The following is a 12,931-nucleotide window of genomic DNA, read 5'->3' on the forward strand; positions in this document are numbered from 1 at the left end:
AAGTTTATTTTCAGAAGCGCTATATGCTTTGTTGCACATAACTGTGTCTCCTCGTACATCGGCTGTTGTTTGTGGTCTGTTCTTATTAGTCATGAATACCTGTCACGATCACAGCATCTTGCTGTTTAAGGGGCTTTGGGAGTTGCTGAAGTTATTCCAGAACATAAAGTCATTTTGCATTGGGTTCAGAGATGATTAATTATACATTAAGCATGTCAGATATGACTCATGCACATACACCATTTAATTATTATTTGATGAGCATAATTTCCTGGACATGAGGAAGTTTTGGACTAATCTTGGACTTAAAAAGACCATGTTGTAATATTTACACAGAAGTGTTTTTAATCCCATACATATATACAGCAAAACCTATCCTAACTTACATAAATGCACTATTCTCAGAATGTTTTCTTTATAACATCCAGTAAATGCTTGCCTGTAAGTGTTTAGAAGCTTCTGTCACCTCTCTACTGCAATCTTGGCCCATTCCTCGCTTGAAAAAAACTTCCAGATTACTCATAATCTTTGGTTTTCATGTTGTCCACTGCTCTCTTCAAATTCCACCGAATGTTTTCAATGAGATTTAAATCTGAAGACTGTACAGGCCACTCAAGAACATGACTGATCCATGTACCAAGCTAATGTATACTTTGGGATGGCTGAGGAAGTCCATTGATTATTAAGCTTCAGTCTCTGCACCGAAGGCATCACATCATCTTTGCAATGTCTTGATACTTCAAAGTTTGTCCTTCATACAGGCAAGATTTCCACTTTCTGCAACAGCAAAGCTCCCCCATAACAAGACTGGACCACCTCCATGTTTGACCATGGAGATGGTGTTCTTCTGCTCAGAAGTTTTGCCTTTTTTGCACCAGACATACCGCTGGGTCCAAAAAGTTCCAGTTTCATCACATCACTCTATAAAACATTCTTCCAGAACTCCACACGTCTATCCAAATGAATTTCAGCATATTCAAGTTGTCCTTTTAGGTTCTTCTTGGCCAAGAGTGGCATTTGGCAAGATGTCCCAACATGAAGGTTGTGCTTGTCTAGTGTTGCTCTTATATTCAGCATTGAGATGTTTCTTCCTCCTTTCATGAGGTCAACTTGCAAGTCTTTGACAGTAAATTAAGGGGTTTTCTCAGTTGCTTAGTTTTTCCCCTTAATGATATTGTGTATTTTGTTCAAAACCTTCAAAGATTTTCTGGTATTACAATTGTTGTTAAACAATGTTAAACTTATGAATAAGGCTGCCAGCTCTGTCTCTGAGAACTTCTAGTGTTTTGGAAATCTTCTCGTAGCCATAGTTTATTACTAATAAAACAATTTGTTCTCTACAGCTTTTGTGAGAACTCTTTTGCTACTGAACATGCACATGCATGGGCTAAATATATTTATGTGTAACAGCACAAGCTAATTCAGTTTTATTATAGTGTTTCCAAAGGTTTTTAACGCAATTTTGTACCATACCATACAAATAAGTGACTTAAAAACAGCAGTGTTGAATAGGGGTTGAATAATTATGACATAGGTGTATTAAAAAAAAAAAAACAATAATTCAAAAGCATTACATTATATATTGACGACATCACTTTTAATTTGTCACTAAACTGTTATAAATGCAATTAAAAAAATACACAAAAAAGCTTACATTTAATTATTACAGTCTCCGGAGTGACTAAATAAAAAAAAAGTGACTAAAAAAAATAAATAATTTTGATTGCATGTGGGAAAAAAACGATCATTATTAAATTTGTATCATTTTTATTTTATTATATATTTTTGCCTTGTGACATGATTTTCATGACAATTCACTTAACAATTCACAACGACAATCCGTTTTTAAATATATAAAAATATATAAATATATTATCACATAGTGGGTGTTTCCCTTTCAAGGGAACTCGCGATGCATCGTGAAGCACGTGTGAAAACAGAGACGTCAGAAGCGGGTTACGCCACGACCCAGGAAACCATAAAGCATGCCTAAACAGTATAATGCTAGCTTCTGTGTCTTCAGTAAGCGCTATATATATATATATATATATATATATATATATATATATATGCCTTCATATATATATATAGAAGCCAATTTGGGCATACTTTATAGTTTCCTGGGGTCTCATTTATAAAACTTTGCTCAGGATCCTTACTAAAACTGTATGTGCGCCCGAAAGACAAGAATGGCGTACGCCAAAAAATATCTAGACTTATAAAACTGTGCGTATGCCAGAACCTGCACAAAATTCCCTTTATAAATCTCAGTCAGCGATAGATTGTGCGCACATGCGTCTCCACCCCGAAATAACCATATATGGAGCTTACAACGCCTAGTTTTACTTTGCATATCATTTGCTATGCATATGCTTATTCATCCACGTGATAACACGTTTAACGGTAGAAGACATTAGGAAAATATGAGATACAGATGTGCCGTCACATTACATTGATACAAATAATTGATTAGCCTGTCCTTGCCTTGTTTTTGAATAAATAAATCAAAGAGTATAAAATACATTTCAGAGAAAGTTTTTCTCAATCTTTTCCACTGGCCAAATAGTATTTTTAATTGATTTATGGTTTTAATGGAAACAGATAGACCTTTGTTGTGCATTATTTGCACGAAAATATTTTCTCAGACAATCTGCTATTATCATGATAAGAAATTCTCTCTTTAGTTAAAACATTAAAACACAGCATGCAACAGGAAAGGTGTTCAAAGGCATCACATCCACTACAAATATTTATATTTATTGAATATAAAAAATGTTGTAACTTCTCAGTAATGGTTTCATGTAATTTAAGTGATTAACTCCATTAATGAGAATGGCATATTTAATCAAAATGTTTATATCAGGAGTTAAACAGTTAAACAGTTTAAATCATTCTTATATTTATTTAAACTTTTATTGTGAACATGCACTGTATTTTTGATTAGGACTTATAATGAAGATTTTCGGTTTTACTTCATCGCCGTTAGATATATATTAGGGGTGGGAATCTTTTACCATCTCACGATTCGATTCGATTCGATTCCGATTCTTGAGGCCACGATTCGATTCAAAATCGATTTTCGATTCAAAAAGATTTTCGATTCAAAACAATTCGATTTTATTCATAATGATTTCTAATCAGGTTTCTGATCATGATCTACTCTCATCTACTTTGCTATACAGAATGACAAACATAATGACAGACATTAAAGTGTCTTTTTCACATTTATTATGTTCAATTCTCAGGGAAGTGCCTTTTATCAAAAACATTGAAAAAATGTTTTTAAAGCAAAGTATTTATGATGACCCATAACGAACTTACTTCCAATACTTCCTATATTAATTGTATTAATAAAACAAATGGAAGTGATTTGGCAAGTCAACTGTAAGGTTACATTTGCCAGCATATGTCCCAACATTGCTGAGAACCAACAGGAAAATAAATGTGTGCTTGTACTAGCAGCATACTTGTAGTAAATTAATACAAACTTCAGCATATTCTGAATCTCTAGCATAGTAGCATTTAATAATAGACTTCTAACCAACATCCTCTTGTTATTTCCAATGAGCAATATAATCCTTCAGACAAAAAAAAAACATTTTGCTGTAGCAAATTCACAAACAGTTTTCGTTCAGAAATATAGAATTATGTACCAGAAGCTATCATAACGTATAATGCTTGTGGACTTATGCATATTCTGAATAATTAGTAACATACAAAGTCGCTCTTGACTTATACACAACTTAAAGAGTTATGACTTGAAATGTTTGCTGTATACCACAATCAAAAACAGCTTATACAAAGAAAGTGAATGAACATCTGCAGAGAGTAACTTACAGTCAAAATGTAACTTTTTGTGACTGGCATTGCACATTTGGCGCTCAGCCATCATGCGTCCGTTATGTGCGCGTCTCTGTTATGTGCACGCCACAGACTGTCCGCGCACGTGCACGTCCGCTTCAGAGTTCCGCCTTTTGCCTTCCGTCAATGTTACGTTATTAGAATTTATTTTTTTAGAAAATCGATTTTTGAGATTTGTGAATCGATTCAGAATCGTCCACGTCCCGAATCGCGATTCATCTAAGAATCGATTTTTTCCCCCACCCCTAATATATATGCGTCAGTTTCACTAAATGGGCCAATGGGCTCAGTGATAGGCTTGGTGAGTGAAATTGTACTTGTATTATCTTTCTGTATATGTATAATTTTCTTTACATTTTCTGTCTAAAAGTGACCAAAAAGACATTTAACTCCAGCTCCCCATCGGAGTCGCCAAACTGCTCCATCTCCAAATCGTTCGTACGCATGGGTCAGAGTTTGTTTACATGCACGCAACTTTTCCCGTCAAGTTTGTTTTTATAAATCACAACTTATGCGTCGGAAGTGGCGTATGCCTCTTTCAGGGCCTGTTTTGTACGTACGCAATGGTTATAAATGAGGCCCCTGGTTTGTGACGTCAGCCACTTCAAATGTCTCGTTACAACTTAGGACTGATTTTACACCTGCTTCACGATGCAATCGGGCAGTCCGTTCCCAGAGTGTCAATCGACGCAGCGTCTCCTTCCCTCTTCAGGGAACCAAGTTTACAGTCGTAACCGAGAGGTTTTCTCGTCCTCACAGTGTCTGTTGTCATTTAGAGGTGGTGTTGCTTTAGTAGATGTTATTTTAGGTCAGCTGGTTATAGACACTTTTTCAGCGGTCTTGGCTATTTTCCCCATTCATTTTCTCCATAGGAATTTCAAAATATTCTTTTGATGTTGTTCATTTTGTTCTCTAAATGTATACAAATGTCCATGTTGTTGAGTGTGCATGGCTGCATAATTCCTCTAATACTTTCTGGGAGTGGACAGTCACTGTTCTCTTTTTCTTCTCTTTTTGATGTATGGGTCTCTTTTAAGGATTACAGGTAGTGCTGTCCTTTACCAGAAAATTAGCAGTTAAACATGAGTTGTTTATTTATTTATGCATTCATTTAATTATTATAAATAAACAAATACATGTAAATAATTATTTGTATTTGTTTATTTTTATTAATTAATGAATATTTTTTTGTTTTGTGATTTTTAGTTTGTATTTATTTATTTATGAAAACATTGACTTTGCATATCAGTCAGTAGCCTCCGGGCTCAAGTTAATTCTATTTAAACAGGTTTACATTACGTTTGAAAATGTAATTCTCTAAGGAGAGAACATGAATGATTTTTTTTTTACATTTATTTTCAGATCCTGACTGTAGCGCTCCATTGTCTGTGAATGGAAAAGTTCACCCAAAAATAACATTTTTGAAAAGAACTGAAAGAAAGCCAAACATATTTGGAATGATGACAGCGATTTCATTTTTAGTTGAAATATTCCTTTAAATTTTTTGTTGTAGACATGCACATCTTACTGACAAAGTTCATTATTTGTTTCACAATGAAAGCACTGAGCACTGACCTTTTGCTTTTCACTTTTGTTGTTGTTTTTCCTTCATGCTTGATGGTTTTATCCCTCTACTCTAAATCTTTCCCAGCCCTTTACTTGCACAAACAAATCATTTCCTGTTTTTCTTCAAACAATGATTGGTTGTGTCATCATATGCTGTGTGCTTCGATCTCATAAAATACAAAAATCACTGTTTCTCTTCTTTCTCTTGTTCTACAGAAATGTTGAAGGAATTGAACCAGCAGCGGAGAGAGAAAGAGTTTACAGACCTGAAAATAATTGTTGAAGGCAAAGAGTTTGAAGTCCATCAAAATGTTCTAGCTTCCTGCAGCTTGTATTTCAAGGACATGGTGAAAAGGTTTGCTTTCCTCCCGTCCTTGATCTTTTCTGTTCTTTTCGTAGGGTGCATTTGTGTCGCCTCCTTTTCCCTCCCCATCTCTTGCAGGTCTGAAGACATCAGTTCCTGTCACAGGGCCAGTAGCCATTCTGTCTGTTCCACCAACGAATGTATTTCTCTGCTGAAAAAGGTCAAGGCGTGGACCAATCTGACACTTTCACCTCCATTTATTAAGTGCGCCAATTTGCATTTTAATGGGCGAAGGAGTTCCATGACTGGGGGTTTGCGTTTGAAGTGCTTTGTAAATGTCAAAACAAATGAAAAACAGATTTTAGGAGTACGTTTGGCATGGCATCAGCGCTGTGCTCCGGATGTCTATGTCAAGTGCTTAGACGGGATGTTTTAGTCGTCCCACTTCACCTTTTACCTGCTGTGACTCACTCCGTATCTGCGTGGAAATTCACACAACGCTTTGAGCGTACCGTCGGGATTAAGCCAACCTGCAAACTGCACGGATCTCGTTTATGCTTCGGGAAATTCTGTTTCATGCCGACTTGCCGTCTCATATTGATGCTGATCTCAGCAGTCGGATATCCCAGAGCCGTGTGACTGACTGGATGTTGTTTATGAGTAAAAACTGATACAGAATCATGTTTACAGGCAAAGAAATGTACAATCTCAGAATCTTTTTTATATCAGGAGCCCTTCTGGTAAAGCTCTTGGGGAGAATTTTGCTACACATTTACTGCAAATTCATGTTTTCACATGCAAATGAGCTTGCAAACAGTTTGCAGTAAATTTGTTGTGAACGGTTGTAGCAAACCTTTAAAACTTAAAATGTTTATTTAAATATGACACATTTTGTTTGGTGCTTGACTTTTATTAGCCAGCAGAAAAAAAATTGTGGAAATATGAACATAACATCTACATTTATCCCACAGTGATTGGGAAAATGTTTCCCAATGTAAAAAGTTTCTCATATTTATATTGATAAAAAGTAAGATGAATCTCTGATGTAATGTGTAATGTACATCAGTGAGATATTTATAACAGTATAACAAACTACTTACATAAAAATGCAAAAGTTGTCACTATATCTCCCAATAATATGTTATAGTAAGATTATATTTAAATGCTTATTATTATGATCAAAATGTTGTAGTTTTAAAACATATAATGCTGTACAATACAATGGTGATTGAGAGATGAATAATAAACTTTAAAAGCCTGATGGATCATATTTGATTCTTACATTTTGCTTCAGTCCAGTAAGTGTTCATCTTCAAATATAAGTAACAATATAAAAGTTATTCTTACATTTGCTTAAAACAGAAATCAGTGAAGATTTCACAGCAAAAATACACAAGCTGAAAGGGGACGTTTTTACAATTATACCAAGGCTTTTTACTTGCTAAAAAAAGTCTAAGCTATCATTCAGATGACAGAAGGCATGTAGTAGATTGTGAGCAACATCTTTTTCAGCAATTTTCATATCAAACATCATACAGTAGGTTTTATATGGTCAATATGTTTATGAATCAAAGTGCACAACAGTACAAGCCATTGAATGCACTGTACATCTATCCCTATCAGCCTTTTTTCAGTCGCATCAAAACAGTCACAAGAACCAGGGCATTGACTGGCTTGTAACCCTCGTTCCCTGAAAGAGGGAACGGAGACGTAGTCGGACGTACCGACTGATTGGGATCAAGCTTAGGGAGCCTGTCATCTTCGAGTATTGAGAAAACGAGCCAATGTATACATTGGCGTGCAAGCTTTGCATCCACGCTCTGCCCCGCAGCGCGGGTATAAATACGGAAGTGGATGCACGCACCCCATTTTTTTGCTGAGGAGCCGAGCGGAGCCCGGAGTCAGTGGTGGTCCAGCAATAGTGGCGATGGGACTACGTCTCCGTTCCCTCCTTCAGGGAATGAGGGTTACATACGTAACGAGACATTCCCTTTCAGTTCGGTCACGTTCGATGTAGTCGTACCGACTGATTGGGATCCCCATTAAAATGCCACTAGTGCTGCCACCTTCCAGCCCTAGACAAAAGCCTCCTGACCTCCCTCATTATTGAGGCGGAGATAGGACAGGGCTTAGGCCAGGGAAGTCACTGCTATTCCACAAGACCCACTCAGTTAGACTTGGATAACACTGGGAAAGCGTGCCCTTTCGATGGAAAGAGGGACGCTACGGAGACCACATCCAGCCCGCAGTGAGGTAACATGTGGAGATACACATACAGACTGGCCGTTACCGGGCAGTACAAGATATGAAATGTCACTGAGGTGGCTCCAGCCTATAACGGGGGAGACGCAACCGGTCAGTGACGGCAGAGCAGGCTCTGCCAAGGGAAGATGCGGGCTCGCCACAGGGAGCTGTACCGTGGAATAATACATATATGGGATCACCGTAGGGATCACAACATATGGGACCCAGCCTAACACAGGTTCCACCAGTGCATACGAGTGTTAGGCCTGGCATCGGACACTCCGCCACGTCCGTTGCCAAAGGGTGTGGAGGAACTCAAAAGGGTTTGGCTAAAGAGGAAATTTACTGGAGCAAGAATGCCGCACGTATCCGGTCCTTAGGAGGCGAATGGCGCAGCAAGCTGACACTTCGAACTGGGCTTACAGTGAAACTGGCTTCATTTGAAGGGAGCCCACGGCAAGCAACCACCTCGACACGTAGGCTATACTGAGTGCAGTAGCACCAAAGATAAGTCCCAAGAAGGTCCTTGCTCCCCTCAGGAACCTGACGATCAAGTTGTGCTTTCCCACGGATTTGGATCCACTGCATCATGATGTGTGTTAATATTAAGGCAACATACATTTTGAGGGTGGAGGGAGACAGCCCTCGCTCCGACCCATCTTGCAGGAAAGAAAGCACGGAAGTGATTGAACACCCTCGGGGGTCCTCTCAGTGAGAAGAACACCACTCAACAAACAGCTTCCACTTCACGTCGTAAGCAAGCCTCATTTCTAGAGGGTGTTCTCACAGAAGTGATGGTATCTACGATCATTTTGAGGTAGATCACCTAGAACCTTTACTTCGGGACCAAACATGGAGTTTCCAGAGGTCTGGCGCGGGTGCCAACGGTGCCACATCCCTGAGATGTCTCAGAGGAAGGGGTCAGGAAGGGCTGTTGAGAGGAGCATAAGTTCGGGGGAACTAGGTCCAGTTGGGCCATTAAGGGGCAACTAGAAAGACCTGCTCTTTCTCCTTCCTGACTTAGCACAGTGTTGTGTGGCCAGCTGTGTGCCAGTGACTCCGTGCCGAGGGTCTTCCGCCAGGGCAGGATGTGCCGGATGGCCTCCATCTGCACCTGGACGGCAGAGCACTGTTGGGCGCAGTTCTCTACCACGTCGCCGAACAGCCCAACCTGGGAAAGAGGGGAGTCCAGGAACCGAACCTTGTCCGCATCCCCCATATCGGCCAGGTTGAGCCAGAGATGGCGCTCCAGGACCACTAAGGTGGACATCGCCAGACCGATCACGCAAGCCGCAACGGCCATACCCCGGAGGGTGAGGTCGGTGGCGGTGCGGAGCTCACCTATGGGCGTACGGTCTGGGCTGCCCTCGTGCATGTCCATGAGTACCTTGGCCTGGTAGACCTGTAGCAACGCCATGACATGCAAAGAGGAAGCGGCTTGCCCACAGGCTTTGTAAGCTCTGCCTGTAAGGACGGACGAGAACTCACAGGCCTTAGAGGGGAGACGCGGATCCCCCCTCCAAGAGGCAGCAGCCACAGGACACAGGTGTGCCGCGACAGGCCGCTCCACTGGAGGGATAGCCTCTTAACACTTCACTGCTCCTCCGTCAAGTGTAGTGAGGGGGGAGGAGCTGCTCAGGCAGAAAGGTGCCGTCCACGACCTGGTAAGCTCTCCATGCACTTCGGGAAAGAAATGCACTTGGGCGGCGGGCTGAGAACCAGCGTGGCCTGCCCCGAGAAACCAATCATCCAACAGAGACTGTTCAGGACACGGTGGAGGGTTCCACGCGAGCCCGACAGCCTTGGCGGCCCTTTTCAGCTTAGCTGACATTTCTGGATCTGGCTCGGGCAACATTACACTCCCAGAGGGAGATAACGCAGCTGAGTCATCGTCTCCAGAGGCCAGCTCACCCTCCGATGTCCTCTGGAGGGGCCCCTAATGAAGCGACTGGTCTGTTCATTACAGAGGGACCAGCGCTGGCTGCGGTGTGATAGAGTGAGGGGCCCACAGGGATTGGTTACCGGGCGGGGAAGCCATCACTATGATCCTCTGATCACCCATCCCACACGGCACCCTAGATGGTAATGGGGACTCCACCTTTGCGGACGAAGGCGAGTCTCGATCTCAACACCACGATAGTCATGTTCTCGCAATGAGAACATGAACTATCCACAAAAGTTGCTTCAGCATGCTGTAATCCCAAACACGTGATGCAACTAATGTCACCATCAGAGGGGGATAGGGAACGACCGCATCCAGAAACGCACAGGTGGAATGACATCTTGAAAAAGATGCAAACGCACCCGTGTTGCTCTTTCAGAAGAGACTTCCAGATGAAGCACCGACACACTCGCTCGTTGAATGAATCAACACTCTTCAGAGACACTGTCATGAAGACCGATCGGCTCTGAAGCGAAAGACAAGTGGTGCGTGCATCCACTTCCGTATTTATACCCACGCTGCGGGGAGGAGCATGGATGCAAAGCTTGCACGCCAATGTATGCATTGGCTCGTTTTATCAATACTCGAAGATGACCCTAAGCGTGATCCCAATAAGTCAGTACGTCGAACGTGACGTGACGAAGCATTCAAAAAAAAAAAAAAATGCAACTTTCATACACATGGAACTCATAGCTGATTATAATTGACTTTGAGGTTCTTGATGAACACTTCATGATCATTAATTTGTTCATTCGTTCATGCATTTATTCATTTAATGCGTTCATTTATGCATTTATTTATTTTTTGCATTTACGAAATGTGTTTATGCATATACATTTATTATTAATTTATTTCTATACATATATTTTTTTTTTTCACCGAGCTTGTTGCAATGCATTCTACAATTCTGCCTTGGAATAGATCCAAAAGAAGGCATTTTATAAGCCAGCATAATCATGCACATATGATGCCTGTAGGCAGCTCATTAGGTTACAGAATAGACATGTACAGAGTCACACAGTAGCATCGCCATTCAGTTGAAAAATACATTAGCTCTGTGTGTTTCTTTATTTTTTCATAAAGTAGAAAATATGTAATCCTGTCAATAGTTATTAAGGCAATATAATGCATATGAACAGATAGCTTAATCCAGTTCCACCTCAAAGAGTTCAACTGGAAAGTTCAATCTGACGTTAAAATCAATGGTGAGCCATGATTTGTAAAGCTTTCGGCATACTAAAACATTCTGAGAACATTCTTGCATTATTTATTTATCATGCATTTCTAGTGGGAAAAATGTGAGTGGTCTTACACTATTTCAGCCTGATTATTTGCTTGTTTACTCATTAGAAAAGCTGACTTTAATCTATGAACTTTTAGAGAGACCTATATGATGAATATCAAATCTAAACGAAACATTGATCTTTGAAAATGATACATGCATTGAGCTGTAATCTGAGTTTAATATCAGAGATGTCTCTCGGCCCTTTAATGGGCGAATCCGGCTGAGACTGAAGTCGTTATCATGGTGTCCGTCATTTATATCAGTTAAACGAACCGGGTGTATCTAATCGTCTATAAAGAACACCTGCTGTATTTGTCGTTCTCAGAGAAAACGTGCATTAAAAAGTGATTCATCCATTTAGCAAATCATGCACTAAGTGGATCTGCGTTTGAATGTAATATGTAGCCATTAGCACTTCCTCGTTCACATTGATAGAAGGCAGCGCCGCTTATGAATTTCACAATATCTCCAGAGATTCACCCTGTCTGATGGATTTTATTGAATATTTGTGCTTTGTTTCTGGCAGTGCATCCATCATATTGCCACTTGCTGAGTGTTTCCACGTATATATTAGCATAGACACTACGTTATTAGTCTGAGACGGATAGCTGGCGTTGAAGAGCCCACTTTAGTTTGGCAGCTCTTGATTTGTTTTGTTCCATCTAAAAGTACGCTTAACTCAGAAGTTCTAGTGGTTTGATATCTACTGGCTGCTTTTGTTTTGATTATTTTATAATTTGTCATGTATGGAATAAGGAATACAGTATAGGCATAAGTTTAAATGGTTTAGAGCAATGGGTTCAAAACTTGCAATCCAAATTAGGCTGGATGTCCTGACCAGCTAAAGTAGTAAACTATACATAAAGCTGGGCTAGAAAAGTAGTTCCACCAAAAAGAAGTAGTTCCACCTTTTCCGTTCAAATAACATGTTTGCTCTGCAGAATTAATGAAAGCAAATCAGAGCTCAGGAGTATAATCAGGTATAATGTTGTCCAACAGTATGCTCGTAATGTCAGCGAACTCAAAAATAAAGAAAGCACTCACATTTATAGATTTTTCAGACCGCTTTTCTCTCAAGGACGTAGGCAAATGAATGTGCTAGAAATTTCCTGGAAAGTGGGAAAAATGGAAATTGTGTCAATTTTAGAGACCCCTCTCTTTCTTAAAAGGCTCCCCCCACCCCCCTTTGAGTGCCATATTTTCATCACTGTATTTTTCTAGTCTAATCAATATAATAGTCGTAGTCCGTGAACAAAAATAACAATTTGTATAACCATTTAATGAAAAATGTCAGGGGAGGCAAGTTTCAAACTTGAGAAAAAAATAATGGCCAAAAAAACTATTCTGAGAACAAGTATTTTTTATTTTTATTTTATGCTGTTATTTATTTATTTTCATTTAATTTATTTGTTTATGCTTTTGTGTATTATTTATTTATTTATAAAATAATTATAAAAGTATGTATCTATTTTTAATTTTTTTTTTTATCTCAATGCATTCTGGGATCTCTACAAATGATGCATGCTATGCTGCCTGAGAATATATACTAAAGACAGTGTTTAAGAAACCAGCATAATCATGCACATATTAGGCTTTTTTCCCACTTGAGTGCCATACTGTATTTTCACAGTCTAATCAATATAACAGTCATAGACCGTGGATGAAAAGAACGTTTTTGATAACCATATAGATATTTTTTTCAGGGCAGACGTTCATACTTGAGAATAAA

The 12,931-nt window shown here is 39.6% G+C and overlaps 1 protein-coding gene across 2 annotated transcripts in view; it reads left to right on the plus strand.

Moving 5' to 3' along the window:
- LOC307148223 (kelch-like protein 29) overlaps positions 1–12,931 on the plus strand; it is a 264,387-nt gene that overhangs the window by 123,968 nt on the left and 127,488 nt on the right. For both annotated transcript variants that reach the window (XM_079853579.1, XM_079853580.1), the window contains one exon: positions 5,644–5,782. In XM_079853579.1, coding sequence (XP_079709705.1) covers positions 5,644–5,782 — 139 coding nt within the window. The remainder of the gene's footprint in view (positions 1–5,643; positions 5,783–12,931) is intronic.

The sequence above is a fragment of the Squalius cephalus genome (assembly GCF_949319135.1).
Source record: "Squalius cephalus genome assembly, chromosome: 20".
In the NCBI taxonomy this organism is placed as follows: domain Eukaryota; kingdom Metazoa; phylum Chordata; class Actinopteri; order Cypriniformes; family Leuciscidae; genus Squalius; species Squalius cephalus.